The 17382-nt window shown below is 46.0% G+C and overlaps 1 protein-coding gene across 1 annotated transcript; it reads right to left on the bottom strand.

Moving 5' to 3' along the window:
• Nucleotides 1-6383: 6383 nt before the first annotated feature.
• LOC127332098 (nuclear pore complex protein NUP93A) lies at nt 6384-16411 on the bottom strand. Its single transcript, XM_051358355.2, has 15 exons — nt 16179-16411; nt 15980-16071; nt 15771-15837; nt 15529-15591; nt 15367-15456; nt 14718-14984; nt 14396-14491; nt 14128-14259; nt 13551-13604; nt 13377-13460; nt 12736-12822; nt 11760-12662; nt 10989-11170; nt 10597-10888; nt 6384-6752 (listed from the first exon to the last, which is right to left on the bottom strand). Exons 1-15 carry the CDS (start codon nt 16314-16316, stop codon nt 6675-6677), a joined length of 2625 nt encoding a protein of 874 aa, XP_051214315.1. The 5' UTR covers nt 16317-16411; the 3' UTR covers nt 6384-6674.
• Nucleotides 16412-17382: the final 971 nt, after the last annotated feature.

The following is a 17382-nucleotide window of genomic DNA, read 5'->3' as shown; positions in this document are numbered from 1 at the left end:
CTATTTTATATCATAATTTACTGTTATTCATTGATATATTTCATATTTAGAGATGATACTTATGTTATTTCACCTATTTTGCATGTTTCATGATTATTGGAGAATTACTCACCGGAGTCAGGATTCTGCTGGAAAAAACACCGTCAGGTTACAATATTTCTGAAGATCAACAATTGACGGAAAATATACCGAAGCTCTTATTTTTCCAGAAGATGGAGCCAGCCAAAAGGGGAGGCCGAGGAGGGCCACCATGGGCCCTCCCCATAGGCCGGCGCGGCCACCAGGCCAGGCGCCCCGCCACGTGGGGAGGGGGCGCATGACCCCCCTCGGCCATCTCCCTTTCGCGTACTTCATCTACCCAAAACCCTAAGGTGCGGAGGAGGATCGAGAATAGACACAGCCGCCTCTGCGGGGCGGAAAACACCAGAGAGAAAAGAGCTCTCCGGCAGGCTGAAATCTGCCGTCGTCACCGTCATCGAGCTGGACTTCATTGGGATCATCATCATCATCATCTCCACCACCGACACCGTCATCTCCACCGCTGCACCTCGTCTCCGATGTAACATCTAGGGTTGAATCTTGATTATTTCATAGGGGAAACTCTCCCGGTGTTGATTACTCCTTGTTATTGATGCTATTGAGTGAAACCATTGAACCAAGGTTTATGTTCAGATTGTTATTCATCATCATATCACCTCTGATCATGTTCCATATGATGTCTTGTGAGTAGTTCATTTAGTTCTTGAGGACATGGGTGAAGTCTAAATGTTAGTAGTGAACTATGTTGAGTAATATTTAATGGTTTGATATTTAAGTTGTGGTGTTATTCTTCTAGTGGTATCATGTGAACGTCGACTACATGATACTTCACCTTTATGGGCCTAGGGGAATGCTCTTGTATTCGTTTGCTAATTGTGGGTTTGCCGGGGTGACAGCAACCTGAACCCCCATTGGTATATCGATGCATGAGGGATAGCAGGATCTCAGAGTTTAAGGTTGTGGTTAGATTTATCTTAATTACTTTCTTGTATTTGTGGATGCTTACAAGGGGTTTAATCACAAGTATGTATTAGTCCTAGGAAGGGCGGTGCATTAGCATAGGTTCACCCACACAACACTTATCAAAACAATGAAGATTAATCAACTATATGAAGCGAAAGCACTAGACTAAATCCCCGTGTGTCCTACTATATGAAGCGAAAGCACTAGACTAAATCCCCGTGTGTCCTCAAGAACGTTTGGTCATCATAAGTAAACAAACCGGCTTGTCCTTTGTGCTAAAAAGGATTGGGCCACTCGCTGCAATTATTACTCTCTCATTTTACTTACTTGTATTTTATTTATCTGCTATATCAAAACCCCCTGAATACTTGTCTGTGAGCATTTACAGTGAATCATTCATCGAAGCTGCTTGTCAACACCTTCTGCTCCTCGTTGGGTTCGACACTCTTATTTATCGAAAGTACTACGATACACCCCCTATACTTGTGGGTCATCACATATCGCAAAATAAGATTTCTTCTATGTAACAAGCTCTGCAATTGTCTTCGTAGCATATCATCGACTAGATAGTACCCCTTGTTGTATGTGTGGTAGTTGGTCTCAACGTTGATGGTCAGAGCATGTCCCTCAGCTAGTCTTGTAAACACCGGAGAGCGTTGCGGCATGTTGATGCCGTTGGAGTTGTTGCCATGCCAAAGAAAACGTGCCAAAATTAAAGGTCATAGTCAGGCATTGCCTCCAATACGACACTCCACTCTTCGGCATGCCCATGTATAGTCTTTGCCAAGCAAATCGGCAATTCTTCCATCCTAGTGCATGCAATGTATCAAACCGAGCATCTCATTATCTGAGTTGTATCTTTAGTGCTCTCAAATAGTCTTGCCCAAACATTGCCAACACTTCCCGGCAAAATATGTAGACACTCTCGAAGCAAGACGACTCCGACATGCGCAGATCGTCATCGGCTACATCTGGGAAAGCTCCATGTGCAAGACAGTGCATAGCAGCCATGCACTTCTTAACTTACGAGAAGCACCACAAGCCAGTGTTTTCTTTCTTGCACCTAAAGTATGTATCATACTCCCTGACTCCAAACACAATCTGTACGAACAGATCCTTGTTCATCCTAAATCACCGCTGAAAATCCTTGGGCATATATGTTGCATTGTCGATGAAATAGTCGGAGGCAAGGAGCAGGCTTGCCGATGCCGGTCCTTGTGCATCGCCTTCCCAACCCTCGAACCACCAAGCTGAGGGACAGCCAACATGTGCTATTGGAGGAGGAGGTTGGTCAACATCAGCAGACGATGTTGGCGCTCGGCAGTGGCATCAACCTCCTCCTGCATAAATATCAGCACCATCATCTCCTCGTCGCTCTTGGAAATATGCCGAACATCTTGTGGGTGGGTCGAACAAACAACGTTGATGACCTCCTCCTTCTGTCGGTGAGTCGGGGAGGTCGCTGGAAAGCGCCACATAATGGTAGCTGATAGCATGTGGTCACGGTGGCACCAGGGGCGGCGGGGGCACCATCGGATTTCTCCGTTCAGACGACGGTAAAACCGACAATACCGACTACTGTTCCAACTAAACCATGGTCGGAGGTGGAGGTGGTTTTTGGGTGGGCATGCAGAGACCAAGCACAGGGGAGGCGACGATGACGGTGAGCCGGTGATGGCGATCCAGAGGGGTGCAAGTCGTACTAGGAGGGGTGGAGGTGGTGTAGAATGGGTGTGTTTGGTTGATGGGGGTCCCACATGCAAAATTCTACGTGGACGGGAATGTTGGCTCCCCAAACTCGTCTATTCCGTGTATGGACCGGCACGGGTTGCAAGCGATTTTACTCGGCTCCAAATTGTGTGAGCACTTTATTGGGTGTGTCGGTGTGAGCCCAAAAAGACCGCCGACCCCCAAATTATATGGGGATCGCTATGAGGCGTGTCAGTGGAGATGCTTTATGGTCTACTTGTAGTCACTTTTTTTGTAAAAATTTCACAAAATCCCAAAAAGTAATAAAAACAAAAATGGGTATTATACCACCTAGCGATGACTGTAAAACTCTAGAGTGGACCGTAGGCGCGTCCTCATCCCCCCTCACCGAAACCGGGAAAACTTGTCGTTGTAGACCTTGTTGTAGTAAAGAGATGGAAAATCGTCGTGCTAAGACCATAAAGGACCAACACACTAGAGCAGCAACCATCGTTAACATTGAAAACCATAGATTAAAAAAAGGATGATCTGAAACCACACACCAGCCGACCACATCTCGAGAAATCTACTGGCATACGATTCCATGCGCCCTCCACTGGCGCTAGACGCACTACCAGCGCCGCCGCCAATTATACTTTCACTTAGAGCATCTTCAACTGCGTCCTCAAAACCGCGTCCGACAAATGCGCCGAAACGGACGAATGGGGGACGCCGCAAGGTGCTGCCGCGTTTGGGGGGGCGTTTGTTTCCAATCGTGTCCCCCAAAGTCCTCCGGTGAATAGAATTTGCAACAAAACTAAGTAAAGAATGGTCACCATTCAAAAGTAACTATTGCCGCCATAGTCGTCGCGATCAAAGTCGACGCCATAGTCGATACGATCAAAATTACGGACCGGGGTACAAATTGAACATAAGTAGAAGAAGGGGTTTAGCAACGTCGATGGTGCCTCTGTCGGCACGATGACCTCGGTCTGCTATGTCGACGATGTCGCTGTTGTTGTCCTTGCCGATGCCGACATAAGTGTACTCATAGATGTTGTTCCCTGGTATACTCGTTGATGCTGACATAGGTATACTAGCCGATGCTAATGCAGGTGTGCTGGTTGATGCCGTCATGGACGCGCCTGCTGATGACACCGCTGCCTTTAGAGCTGGAGTCGATGCCAATGCATATGTCGTGCCCGCGGCCGTTTCAGCATCGATCTCATTGAGGATCATGTCTTTGTAGAAGTTGTGCCCCGCGAGCACCCAGAGATCCATTCCAGTTGTCGAGGCGGTCAAGAGGAGGAAGTCCTCTTTGCATTTCCTCACATCGATGCTCTCCTTCTCGATCAGCATCCTCTCTTCTTGCTTTGGGTGTAGCACCGCCCACCTCTCATCGGCCTACTTGTCGCAAATGACTAGGTTGACAAGACATCAGCGAGGCACTTGTTGATCAAGGACCGGTTCTTCTCTATCGACGCTGCTTCAAGCACGGCGGCCTTATCCACCTTGTTGCTGATAGGGCGCCATGCCGATGTTGTGAGCGGTGCATCCAGATCAATGATGCCATCTTGGCCCTTCACCAAGGAGATACGCGTCAACCTCCAAGTCGAATCCTCTATTGCTTTCTGGATTCTTCTGATACAAGCGAAAACAAAGTGCAAAGACAATCATGTGTAGCCACGTAGAAAGAGAAGAGAGAAGGGACGGTGGCGCACATACCTGGTCGACATGGGTTGTGCCGTTATCCTCTCTTTGCTCGATTTCGGCATGGTAGCCATGAAAGTTGTTCACCTGTGCATGTATGATGTCCTAGCGCATCGACATTGTATTATGGCTCCTCTTCATTACCATCATGGCGTAGTACTTATCGAGTTACTTGCGCTCATCAAACTCTTCCTTGATCCTCGCCCAATAGGCGTCATATTTTTTATATGCGTCGATGATTGCGTTGATGCTCACCATCTTCCAGGAGTAGCACAAGCATTGATCTTCCAGATCCTTCCACTTGAGGCCTCGTGTGCCCGTCGCTACCTTCTTTTTCTTCTTGTTGTCAGCTGCGTCAATGATGCCCTTTGTCTCGATGTCTTATTCCTCGTATTCCTCCTTCCCTTCCTCGCCATCGTCCTCTTCATCGCCTCGCCCTCCTCTCCATCCTCGCATGCCGCCTCCTCTTCCCCGTGCGCGAACATTTCATCGAACATGATACCGGCGCCTGCCTCGAACTCAAGCGGACCCCTGCGCCCAGTGAAGGCAATGTCGTCGTCGAACATGGCGTTCGAGTTGAACCTGCCGTGCAGCGCGAAGTTGGCGTAATGCGGAGAGAACGGCATGTCGCGCTCTCGAGGTCATTGAAGAAACCTATTGTCAATGGGAAGGCCATTCCCGGAATGTACATCGGGTCGCTCGCTGAGCCGCTCCATGGGCTCGCGGTAGCAGCTACGATACCACGCGGTCAGCGTAGCGACGTACTTCGTATTGGAAAGTCTGGCCTTCTTCATGCACTCCGCTATGCGTCGATCTCTCCGCTCCTACGCCGCGTACGTGTGCCGCATGTAGTCTACCTCCCATTCCTTCTAGGTCCACCACTCCGGCTTCGTCTTCGACGCCGGCACCTTTCTCGATTTCCCTTCTTCGTTGGCTCCTTGCCTGGTGGCTTGATTCCCGCCTTCTTGACTGGCTTCGTGTGGTTTTTCAGCGGCATGTCTACAAGTGGTGAGTTGGTGACAGCCGTCTGGGTGGGAGACATCAGGGGTGGAAGAAAGAAATGAAAGAAGCAGCAAGAGGGACAAGTGAAAAAATGAAAACTCTCATCGGAGTAGAAATTAGTCGTGACAGGAGTAGAAATTAGTCATCACAGGAGTGGCAGGAGAAATGAAATTTGTTTTTGTGGACAACACAGCTGGCCCACCGCTCGCAACCTCACTTTTAGTTGCGCCCCCACAACATCCCCTGTGTAGCGCCGATGGCAACCTCACTTTTAGTTGCGCCCCCACAACATCCCCTGTGTAGCGCCGATGGCCTCAAGGCATTGTATTTGGCCCTTTGGCGGCACCAGATTAAAAAGGGCTTTGAGACGGAGGGTTGAGAACTGCCAGCACGTTCCAAATCCCTCTCCCTCAGTTCTTTCAAAAAAAAAAAATCCCTCTCCCTCTCGAATACGGTTTGGGGGCACGACTATACATGGTCTTACGTTTGCAACATTGCAAATCAATGATATTTCAGTGATATACAGTGACTTACAGTATAAACAGTCTTTTATGATTTTTAAGGATACTAGAGACAATTCGTATCAAAACTTTTCCACAGTTCGCTGCTCATATAGCAGCTTTTACAAAACCGGTAGAACCAAACACATCCAAACTGTATCAACTTCCATTACAAAATACAGTACCAAAACACCAACCGACAGACTGATACGGGCCTCTCCCTCTGCGCCAGTTGCAACTTGCCCACCGGCCAAGACTGCTAAAGTTTTTTACCAAGTCCAAGCAAAGCATGCATGCCGTAGCAAGTAGCAACACTAGCAGGCATGGTCGCAGAACCGGAAGAGTAGATAAACAGAAAAGAAAACCTAACTCCACAAAGTTTGAGGATAGGCAGCCCAGGCTAGATAATTCAGATTGACCATACACCCAAAAGAAATACTAGGAGAGTTCTTGAAAAGTAGGCAACAATGCTTTTGGAGATTCATGAGAAAGCAGCACCAGCCATGGATTAGTAAATTATGAAAAATGGTACTTCTCCTTCAGTTTCTCAAAATCTTTCGACGCTGGTTAAACTACAAACAAGACATACCATATGGTTCCACAACAAAATAAAAAAATAAAAATAAAAATCATTTGCACCAGCCACCAGAGCTCATCAGTTCAGCAATGTGGCCTACATGATCACAAGCGCATGTCACCAGTGCAAACAAACAGCGTGGGAAGGTTCCGATACGGAGGCCAGACCCCTAGCACGCCAGCTCCCTGACAAACTCATATGCACTGAGCCACCTTTTGGTACAAATCCTGTGGCCAATTCCTGCTCATGTTGCTTGCCACAAGGTTCGCAATCTGCCAAGCACAAACAAATTATTGCATCAAAAAACGCACGAGGAATGCTGCTATTAAAAATGGGACTTGGTTCCCGTTTATCCATTTGTTAGGTTAACCTAAACTAAAAATAGCCCAATGGGCCAGGTGGTTAACCTGAGAACATTTCCGGTTATCTAGGTTCCCTCCTGTTTTACCGATGGTTATTTAGGTTCACACCTACCACCTAGCGCCGACTGCCCGTAACGGCCTTCTACAAAGCCGATGAAGCAACAAGCCACCGAGGTGCCTCGGCTGCACCCCCTTGCTTGCCAGCGCGTGAGGCTCGGTAACTGCAGGGCTGGCCGTTCTGCTCTGTCAGCTCGCTGCACCGCACGCCTGCTCGGCTGCACATGCCTGCTCGCCGCTCGAGATGCTTGCCAGGCCAGCAGCAGCAGCTGGCCGCGCTCAGCAAGCTCGCCGTGCTCCCACGCATGTATGCATGGCTCCCCATGCTCGCCGGCTGATGCGTTGCTGCTAGGTAGTGTGCAAGGTTGCAAGCTAGGCGTGCGTATAGCTATGCATGCTAGCTGCATGCGCATTAGCTCTGCAAGATAGCTGTGTGTGCGTGCGCTGGCAGCGCTGATGCTGGTGGGGACGAGGAGCTGCAATGAGGGTGGCCAACATGTGGAGCAGCACCTTGCCAGCTTGATGAGTTCCAAGTGTTTGTGCCATGTGAGCACGGCGGCCCGGCATGGCTCAGCCCAGCTCTCGCCGCACTCGCCGGGCACAGCATGGCGGTTCAGCTGCTGCCTAGTACGTGGCTACAGAAGCTGTGCTAGGAGGCATTCGTGCTAGCTCAGCTAGCTAGCTGCCCGTGCGTTGTTGCTGCATTGAAAAATTAGTAACACTTCTTATCGTGGAATTCAGTTATGATTTTTTTCCCACCGAGATAGCAACACAAACTTTACAAGTATTTAACATTTGGTAGATTACATTATCATTTGTAAATGATTTATGCTATCCTACTATCACACAACGTCAAAAGTGGTCCGAACCTTAATAACCAACGGTTAACCATTTCTACACTTATAACATAATTGTTAGGGCGCGTCTAGTGGGCGGTCGCGTGCCCAGTCGTCGAACCGAGCGGGCGGTCACTGCCTCCCCCGATAGAAAAGGAAAGGAAAATCTCGATCCGCCGATCCATCCACGAGCGGGAGCTGCGGAGGTACCTAGAATCTAGAATCTCTCTGGTCATGGCCATCGTCGCGGTTCTGCTCGTCTTAGGAGCCGGCGCTGCCCCGGCTGGCCGTCCTCCGACGCTCCTCGAGGGGATCCCATCCCGGGTGGCCTCAGGCCCGCTCGCCGCTGTTCATGGCCGAAATCAAACCAGCGCCGCCGCCTGATTAGCAGCCGAACCCTCCTCCGCTGGCTTTGGTGCCGGCAGCACGCAGCGCCGCCGCCCGATTAGCAGCTGAACTCTCCTCCGCTGGCTTTGGTGCCGGCAGCACCTCGCACGCAGTGGCGAACCCCCCACCATGGTCGTGCGTGCGAATGTCCAGATTGTAGATGAAGACGAGAAATAGTCTAGGAAAAAAAAGGAAAAAAGAAGGGACCCACATGTCTGATACATTGATGGCTAACGTAGCGTGTCATGTTTTTCTCCCCGTTCGGTTCATTGAAGTTGCCCAACAACATATGATACTTGTTCAATGACCACATTTTGTTGCTTAATATCATGTATTAGTTGCTCAATTATGTAATTTAGTAATAGTTGATTAATTATGTTAGTTTGTTGCTCACCGATGTCATAAAATTCTCTAGAGTTGTCGCAAAGTTACATATTGCTGCTATGAAGTTGCTATAAAACTTTTTGCTAAATTTTCTAGCGGTATTGTAAAATTATAGGAAAGTTTACAACGGGGTATGCAACTTTACAACAATGATAGATGATTTAATAACTAAAATACAATTTTACATGAGGGGTAGGCAACTTTATAATAGCGATAGAATACTTTGCTGCAGCAGAACCAACTTCACAAAATTGCATCGTTGGACATTAAAATTATCCTATCATGCACAAAATTGCGTCGTTCGACATCAAAATTGTTCTATCGTGCACCAATGTTGCACTAGCCAACTTTACACGAGGGGTAGGGAACTTTACATTAGGGGTATGGAACTTCACATCGGGGATACACAACTTTACAACATCTATACATACTATAGTTGCGCCATCGGGCGCTGAAATTGCCCTATTATGCACAAAACATGCTCTGTCGTGCATCAATGTTGCACCGCTAGGCACCAAAGTTGCTCGCCGACACTAACATTGCGTAGTCGGGCACTAAATTGCATTGCCATGCACAAAAGTTGCTCTAGCATGCAACAATGTTACGTCACTAGGCACTAATATTGCCTTGCCATACATAAAAGTTGCTCCATCGTGAACTAATGTTACGTCGGCGAGCACCAAAATTGTACCATTGGACACTAAATTTGCTTGTGTCATTGTATCGTGTCTCAATGCTTAAGACGTTCCAAATTTGCTCCATTGGTTTTCCAAAGTTGCTCTACCGAGCAAAGAAAGTTGTTTCGTTGGATTCCAAAGTTGCTCCGTCGGATTCTCGGGTTGCTCTAATGGGCAGTAAAGTTGCCCCGTCGGGTTTCAAAATTGCTCGCTAGATAATAAAGTTGCTCCGTCGTGTTTCAAAATTGCTCGCTTAGGCAAGCAAAGTTGCCCTGTCGGGTTCCAAAGTTGCTCGCCAAAGTTGCTCCATCGGGTTTCAAAGTTGCTCCGTCGAATTTCAAAGTTGCTCCATCGGGTTTCAAAGTTGCTCCATTGGGAGGTGGCACCGGACGGAGCTTCTTGGAGGTCGGCGGCGCAGATCTCGAGCAGTCGCCGCGCGAGGAGGTCGGCGACGCGTCGGCCGGAGCAACTGGCCGGAGGAGATGGTCTGAGCGCACCGCCGGCAATGCTTTGGAGGACGAGGTCAGCTACGCGGCGGCCGGAGCAGCCGCAAGGAGGTCGGGTCATGGCGGCCGGATAAGGAGGGATGTGAGCGCATGGATCCGCCGAACTCGGTGGGGATTCGCGGCGGCTTGGACGAGCAGAGCAGACCCGAGCTCGTCGTAGTCTACATCCATAATAATACTGTTTCTGGGTGAAGAGGAGGATGCCGTATTCCATAGTACGTCGCTCTAGCCCAACTCGCTTTGTCCTGTAGCGCGCCCGCTCGGCGCGTCCGGCTGGCACGTGCCTGCCCGTAAGAATTCGGGTAATTGTTAACCTATATTATCCATTTACACAAAATGGTTAAATAGGTTTGAATCCAAAAGATAAATGGTTAACCAAATCCCATCATGAGCTGCTATGGTTTAACAACGGAAAAAACATCAGTGCTGGTGTGAGACCAACAGGAAAATAAGTTTGTGCATGCACGGTTTACATTTTCCCTTCTCCAGCGGGATCGATTTGCTAGAGGCAGTAGCCTAAGTGATCACCACTCATAAATTTACCCTGCAGCTGCAGATCAGCATAAGGCTATCCAATCGCTACCAAGCATCAGGCATGTCACTTCCTAGCTATGGTCCCAGGGATTGCTTGGTTGATAGCTAACTGTCCCGATGCCAGTTTTTTGGCAGGCCCACAATAATTGTCTCTATCTTGGTTTGATTCCGAAATTTGACAAATGCTGGCTTTGCCTATTTGTTCGATAGTTGGCTAGAAATTTTTTGGCTACATTTCAAGTAGGCCCTAGCTATGTACATTCAACCTATTCCATGCAGTCAAGGAACGTACTTCCGATGCTAGTAGAAATATGTTCATACGTTGCTTTAGTGATATCTATCTATTGACAAATGTAATAAATGAATGGAATACCTTTGATTTGACAGCCCGCAGGGTACCGTCGGTATCTCTAACATTGTCCATGCAGTTTAGAGCTAACTTCAGGAGATCTGGCACACAAGCTTGAACATGGGGTGACAAATTCCTGAATACATCAACTGATACATTTGGAGACTGGGGGTCCAAATGAAGAAATGGAAGTTTGATGGTTTCCCTCAAAACTTCAACAGTTTGTCCAGCACGAGTAAGCTTATAAATGTGAAGAATAGCTTGAAGCTGTCTCAGTACAATTTGCTGTTCAGAAATGAGATCCTTATCTTGAACACTGCAAAGAATTTCCACATGATTAATTAGCATGCAGTTATTAAAAGCGTCAATAACCAACAGTGGTGTGATGTAAAAGCAGAAGAAAAGAGGTAATTAACCTGGCTTCAGAAGAATATCTGGCTGTCTCCAAAATCTCACTGCCAGATTGAATTAGAGCAACAGCACGGCTTTCACCATCTAACCTATTGTGTGCCATGGCACATATTGCATCGGATAGACACTTGTTTACTGTCTGAAGTGCCATGGCAAAAGCTCCGACTCTTTTGTGAATTTCCACTGACTGTTTTCCATGTAAAGAGTGAAGTAACATTAGATGGATCCATGGTAGCTTAAAGAAGGATTAACTGTGACCAATTCAGATATGTTCATCTCATGGAGTAAATATATTATTGCTACAGCTCAATAACATGGAGCAGATGGACTCAAATACATGCACATATACGTTGGAAGTTGATATAGGCTATTAGGCCATATGGAAATGGAGAGAAATCAAGTACACATCATCAGGAGAATTTCTACTGCATGGATATGATATGATAACTAATTTTCAAGCAGCTACAATCAGTGGTAGAACAAATCAGATTGCTTTGACAACAGAGAAGTTTGACTCTTTTAACTCAGCTATTAAGTGTGAACATGATAAGATAAAAAAATCAACAGAAATATAATCCATGACAGTAATAAATAATCAACGCTCCTGCTGATCCTTTTGCAAGACTCAACTTAGGAAGATATGAAATAAAATATTCCCTAAAGTACAAGAATACAAAAATTACCAAAAAAACATGGTTTTAAGGCATCCGCCTTAGGATGCTCAGGGGGTGTTTATGAGGTAGAGCGCCCATATGTGCCCGAGAATTAGAACTTACTTTGTCATACAGCCCTGCCTCTTGACACCGATGAGCAGCTTCAAGCAAGAACTGCTGTCTACTTCTCCAATCCATCATGTACTTTTTTAGTTGTCCTTCTTCTCCCATTCCACTTGGACCAAGCAACAGTTGAATACCACCATCCCTTAGTAGTATCTCTGTGAGCAGTTGCTTCAACATTGAACTTCTTTGACGCTGCTGATCAGCATTCCCTTGACCAATCCATGATACCTCTCCTCCACCCATTGCAGAAGCAGCCTGCGCATAATACTCCAAGGCCAAATCAAGGTTGCCATTGCGCAAGTAAATTGAGCCATATTGCCTTATTATACTGGCAGCTTCTGCACAAGCATCCATTACACCCATCTTCTGGCCTGATCCAACACCCTCAGGGAGAATACCATGATCAGCTAGAGTAATTGAAATATGCACAGCATCAACATGGTAGCCTTCCTCTCCAACTTCTTTTGACAAATACAGAATTGCTGGAAGTGATTGGATGCTCAAGAGCAGAACATAGGGATAAACCAAGGGGTCTTTTCCACTCTTTGTATAATATGAAGGCTCAAATTTGTTCAAGTAATTTTGTAAATCCTCCAGAGTATAAGGAACCAAGCCTTCATTCACACCATTAGAAGAAGATGCGCTGGAGTATTCCCGCAAAGCTGACAGCTTGAACCACAAGAAATCCTCTATAGTACTAAAAAGTGTTGGAAGATCTTTAAGTAATCTGTCAATTTGCCGCCGACAACCACAAATTATGGCATAAAGAAGCAACTTCTTCCTATCATAACCAGGACGTCCTGGTCGGTCACCCATTCTGAGCATTTTTTCACATTCCTCAGAAGCTGTCAGAGCAGTCTCTGATGACACAACACCGTTACTAGTAATCCATTCTGCAAGCTGACAAAGAACATGTTTATCGGTACGTTTCCTTTTAAGAACAAGAATTTGTCATTATTTGAGGATACTTTACCAGAGGGGCAAAACTGTAAGCAGCACGCGATGATTGGGCAACTTGTCTTGCTTCATCATAATACCCAGTTCTTAAGCAGAAATAAATCTGCAGAAGTGGAACAATAATACATAAAGATATTTCTTGAAAAATACTTATGGACTTGTACAGGTCATAAATAGAATAGCAAGCTAGGAACCATCAGGTTCTACAATGTGTAATTCTGAGAGGATTTTAATTCAGGAAAAACCACATGCACCAATAGCAAACCATTTTCAGAAATTAGCTCATATTTGAACTAAACCCCCGACATTTATTATGGATCGGAGGAAGTAGCTTTTATTCTGAAGTAGTTAAGTAAATCAATTGGTTTTATTAAGTCCAAAAATAGGCCAGTCATTGCCCTACCATAAGCATGGTTCATGACAAAGCTAAGCGTAAGTTAAACAGAGCAGTCCCCCTATAAACACAAATAATGCACCATGATTTATCTTAATGCTCTCATGAAATGATAAGCTTCAGGTATCAATCCCTTGACAACTGCTATTATCTTATTTCAGTTGCAAAGTTGCCATTTAATCTACCAACTGTTTATCATTTATTTTGCATTGACGCTGCTTAGTAGAATAATAATGGCGCAGGCTACAAATTCAATGCATAACCTGTTGCCAGGTTGTATCCACTGGTGGCTGTCTGCGCAGATCGGTTGCGTCAAAGTCTAACACACCATGATCCCGCAACCGGACCTGTCAAAACCCAAAATAGTATTTAATAAAAAAATAAGAAAATTGCACACGAACTTAGTGGAAATATGTAGCATTGAACTCAAAACAGACCCGAAGAAATGCACGAATCTTTTGAAGATTGCCAACAGATCCACCAAGAGCAGCCTAGAACCACAAAGCAGGATGCACAGATTAATTACAATTGTTGACTTAACAGTGGACAGGGAAGCTGTTACATAAACAGGTCTCACAAAATCTAGAGCAAATAATTAAGAGAAAAAATAATTAAGAGAAAAAAACATCATTTGGTTAGAAAAAATATTAAGAGGATGATGGAGGACTAACTAAAATACGCGAAAGTAAGATCACATGGATGTAAGAGTAAATTGAACAATCATTGCTCAGCTCACCACTAACTACAATAATAAATATTTTTACAGTATCGAATATGTTCCATTTATAGGGAACTCGGGAATGAAAAGCAACACAGGAGAACTTGACAAGTTGACATGCCCAATTAACCTAATGTCACATGTCTAGAGTGGAAGTACCAACTTGGCATACCAGTATACCACAAGAACAAGTGGGCACTAAAGTAGTGTCGGAAAACTGAGGTAAGCACAAAAATCATTATCCATATCTTACATAGTTAGTAATCAGTAACTGAACACTACAAAGAAATACTCACTAGTGCTGGCTGGCTGTTGATGGTCTCAATTATGTATTTCTCATGACCCCACTCAAGGTGCCGCCTTGCACCAATCACTAGCGACATTTTTCTTGAAATGTTTCTCTGAGTTGACCCTTCCCCTAATAATGCCTGGATTACACAAACAAAGAAAGCACCATAAGTAAAATATCATATAGTTAGTAACATTTTAGTTCATATTGCACTGTGAACAAAATAGTATGGCCTCGCCATGTAATGCATGTCTATAAAATTGGAGGGTTATTACCTGAATCAAATGCCACACTTTCTGCATGGTCACTGATTTTGAGCCAATAGCATCAACAGACAAGGACTCGTAAGCAGCTCTGAAAGCTGTAGCAGGCTAACAAAAAATGGTCTCAATAAACATTAGTGGAATTTTCTTCATAGGGCAATCAAATTATGCCCTAGTGATAACATACAAAAGCATATATAAAATAAACTCTTAAGCTATTTATCAAACCTACATTATTTGGAGAACAGAACTTCAGATGACAAAAATTCAAACCTACACATGCCCAGCAAGGTGCTGGGATTTCAAATCTGTACACAGAAAGTTTAAAGCTTACATTAAAAGGTACACTGCGTCCTCTAGCATCATTGAGATCCCTCACGACCCCGGCATAAACTGAAGATTTATTTTCAATTATGGTCTTATTTGGTATGGGCATGACTTCCATAGATGGCAGGCCTGATGGAGCTTGAGGACTGGAAGCTGAAGAAGGCATCAGAGCAGGACGAGACAGAGCACCAGCTAGATTAGTGTTTCTCTTTGGTAATGTAGAAAGCCGGCTTAGACTCTGCAAGAAATCTCTCTTCTCATTCTGCCAGTCATCCTACAACAAAGTTGATAAAAAAACTAATAACTGGACAGTAAAACCATTCAAAGCAACAACTACCAAGTAGACAATATTACTAAGTTTTCAGTGTGGTAAATGGAAACTGAAGGCATTAGTTCAACGGTAGAACTTCGCTCCAGCCTGTGAGTTAGATCAAATAAAATTACAACACTATCACAAATATTGTTGCTTTCTGAACAGTGCAACACATTCAAGTCAAATAACACAAAGAAAAAAACACTTGGATGGTATAGAACTGAACAGGCACTGTAACGTATATCAAACTGCTCCAAGGAGTTGCAATCTAAAAGCATTATCGAAGCTACAAGCTCTGCTCAAATATAGAACTGAATAGAATAAAAAGCAAAAGGCCACCGACCTCAAGAACTTGCATCATATAATTGTTAAAACTCTTTAAGTTGTCCTTTTGTGCTCCTTGGATGGATGAGACAATCGCCATTTCGTGGAGCTGAAAACACAAAGTTCATGATACGCTCCATGAAATCCAGAGAAAATGCACAAACAGAGAGAAAGTGTCCACCTGCTGCAGATATTCCTCGACGGAGGTTGCTTCCGATGGAAAAACATCCTCAAAGGTGGTGGTCTAAAAAACAAATGTAGCCAGAATTAGTGCATATACTGATAACCAGCCCAGTGAGTGATATCCAAGAGCTGTGAATGTATAATAACAATGAAGCACAGCACACAGAGCAACAGAGCAGAAAAGAAAATAAAGGTAATATATGTGCTAGCCTAATTAGTAGAGTAGCAAAAGGAGATCACCTTGAGTTCGAAGGACTTGAGGTCCCTGGTGAGCTGCTCCGCATTGATCCCCTCGCGCGCAAGCAACCTGCAGAGGCAGAGCCGAAACCCTAAGTCCCCCCAAAACACCAGAAGGGGCAGTCCTAATTCGCACTAAACACCGCGCGGAGATGGGCAGAGGAGGGGGTCTCGGTGTTAACTAGGGTGGTTCGGGAGAGAGAGAGGGGGACCTTGTGGCGGAGAGCGACTGCGACGGCGCCTCGGCGCGGATCGTCTTGGCCTTGAGCTTGGTGGAGAGCACCTCGAGCTGGTCCAGGTTTCTCTGCGCGGGCCAAACAAGAACGAAAGCCGTCAGGCGGGGGTGATTCGGGCGCGGGTGGAGAGAGATGCGGTGCGGGCGAGGAGGGTGCGGGCGGATGCGGCGGGCACCTGGAGGGTGGGGAAGTGCGGGCCGTTGGGGGCGGCCTGCTCGAGGAGCTTGGTGGAGGTGTTGAGGAGCTCCGACCAGCCGCCGCCCATCTCCGTGTCTCCTCCGCCGCCGCTCCCGCTGGCGCCGACGCCGGCCATCGCCGCCGGTGAGGTTCTCGTGGGGTGCGCTCCGGCGCCGCGCTGGAGCTGGGGTTTTGGGGTGGGGAGAGGAGGGAGCGGTGGGTAAAAATGGTTTGGGCTTGTAGCCTGGCGCTACGCTCTTTGCGTCAAATAGACGCAGCGACGCCCCGGCATGGGCCGCATTCTGGGCCGGCCCATTCACAGGTGCGGTTTTCTTAAGAATCTCGTTTTTTTATTATTCAGGAAAAAAGTATTTTTGAGATAAGCAAAAAAGCATTTCAATGATAAAAAAACGTATATGTTGTTACGAGGCGGTGCGAACGGCTACGGATTCCGACCGTGACGTGGAGGTGGTCGGGGACGAGGAGCTCCCATACATGGAGGAAATTAGGGTTTGCAGGTCGATCGTGGAGCTCCACCGCGTCATCCTGGTCCCCTGTCACCGATGGCATGGTTCTTCCGGCGAGGATCAAGCTGCGTGACTTTGAATTTCAGGAGCTAGGCACCTAGGCGAATGAACACGGATGCCGCCTAGAGGAGGTGAATAGGTGGTTTAAAACTATTACGATAATGCCTTGAATAGATGCGGAATAATTAAAACTAGTGTTCAGTTTGTCAAGCAAAAAACTTATATAACTAGGTTCACCTATGTGCACTAACAACTTATGCTAAGCAATACAAGTAACTATGTGATAACAAGATATATAACTCAAGCACGAATGAAGTGCATAAGTAAAGAGCTCGGGTATAGAAATAACCGAGGCACGCGGAGATGACAATGTGTTTCAAAGTTCACACTCTTGCGAGTACTACTACGATCACACGATGATCACTAGACAATACTAAGAAATTTCTTAAGTACTTTGTAAGAATAGAGGGAGTGTTTTGTATGCGGGGGTGACAAACGATTCATGGTAAGGTGCTACCTAAACATTAGTTTTATTACATGTACAAGGAGTTAATTTATCTCAACTAGGATATGTGTTTTATAAAAGGTGATGGAGTGGGTGGAAGTTCCAAAACATTGTGATGGATACATGATACTACGACGAAGGTGGAGTATATAACTGCTATAGTGACAAAA

This window comes from Lolium perenne, chromosome 4, assembly GCF_019359855.2.
Source record: "Lolium perenne isolate Kyuss_39 chromosome 4, Kyuss_2.0, whole genome shotgun sequence".
Lineage (NCBI taxonomy): Eukaryota > Viridiplantae > Streptophyta > Magnoliopsida > Poales > Poaceae > Lolium > Lolium perenne.
This window is presented reverse-complemented; position numbering and strand designations above follow the sequence as displayed.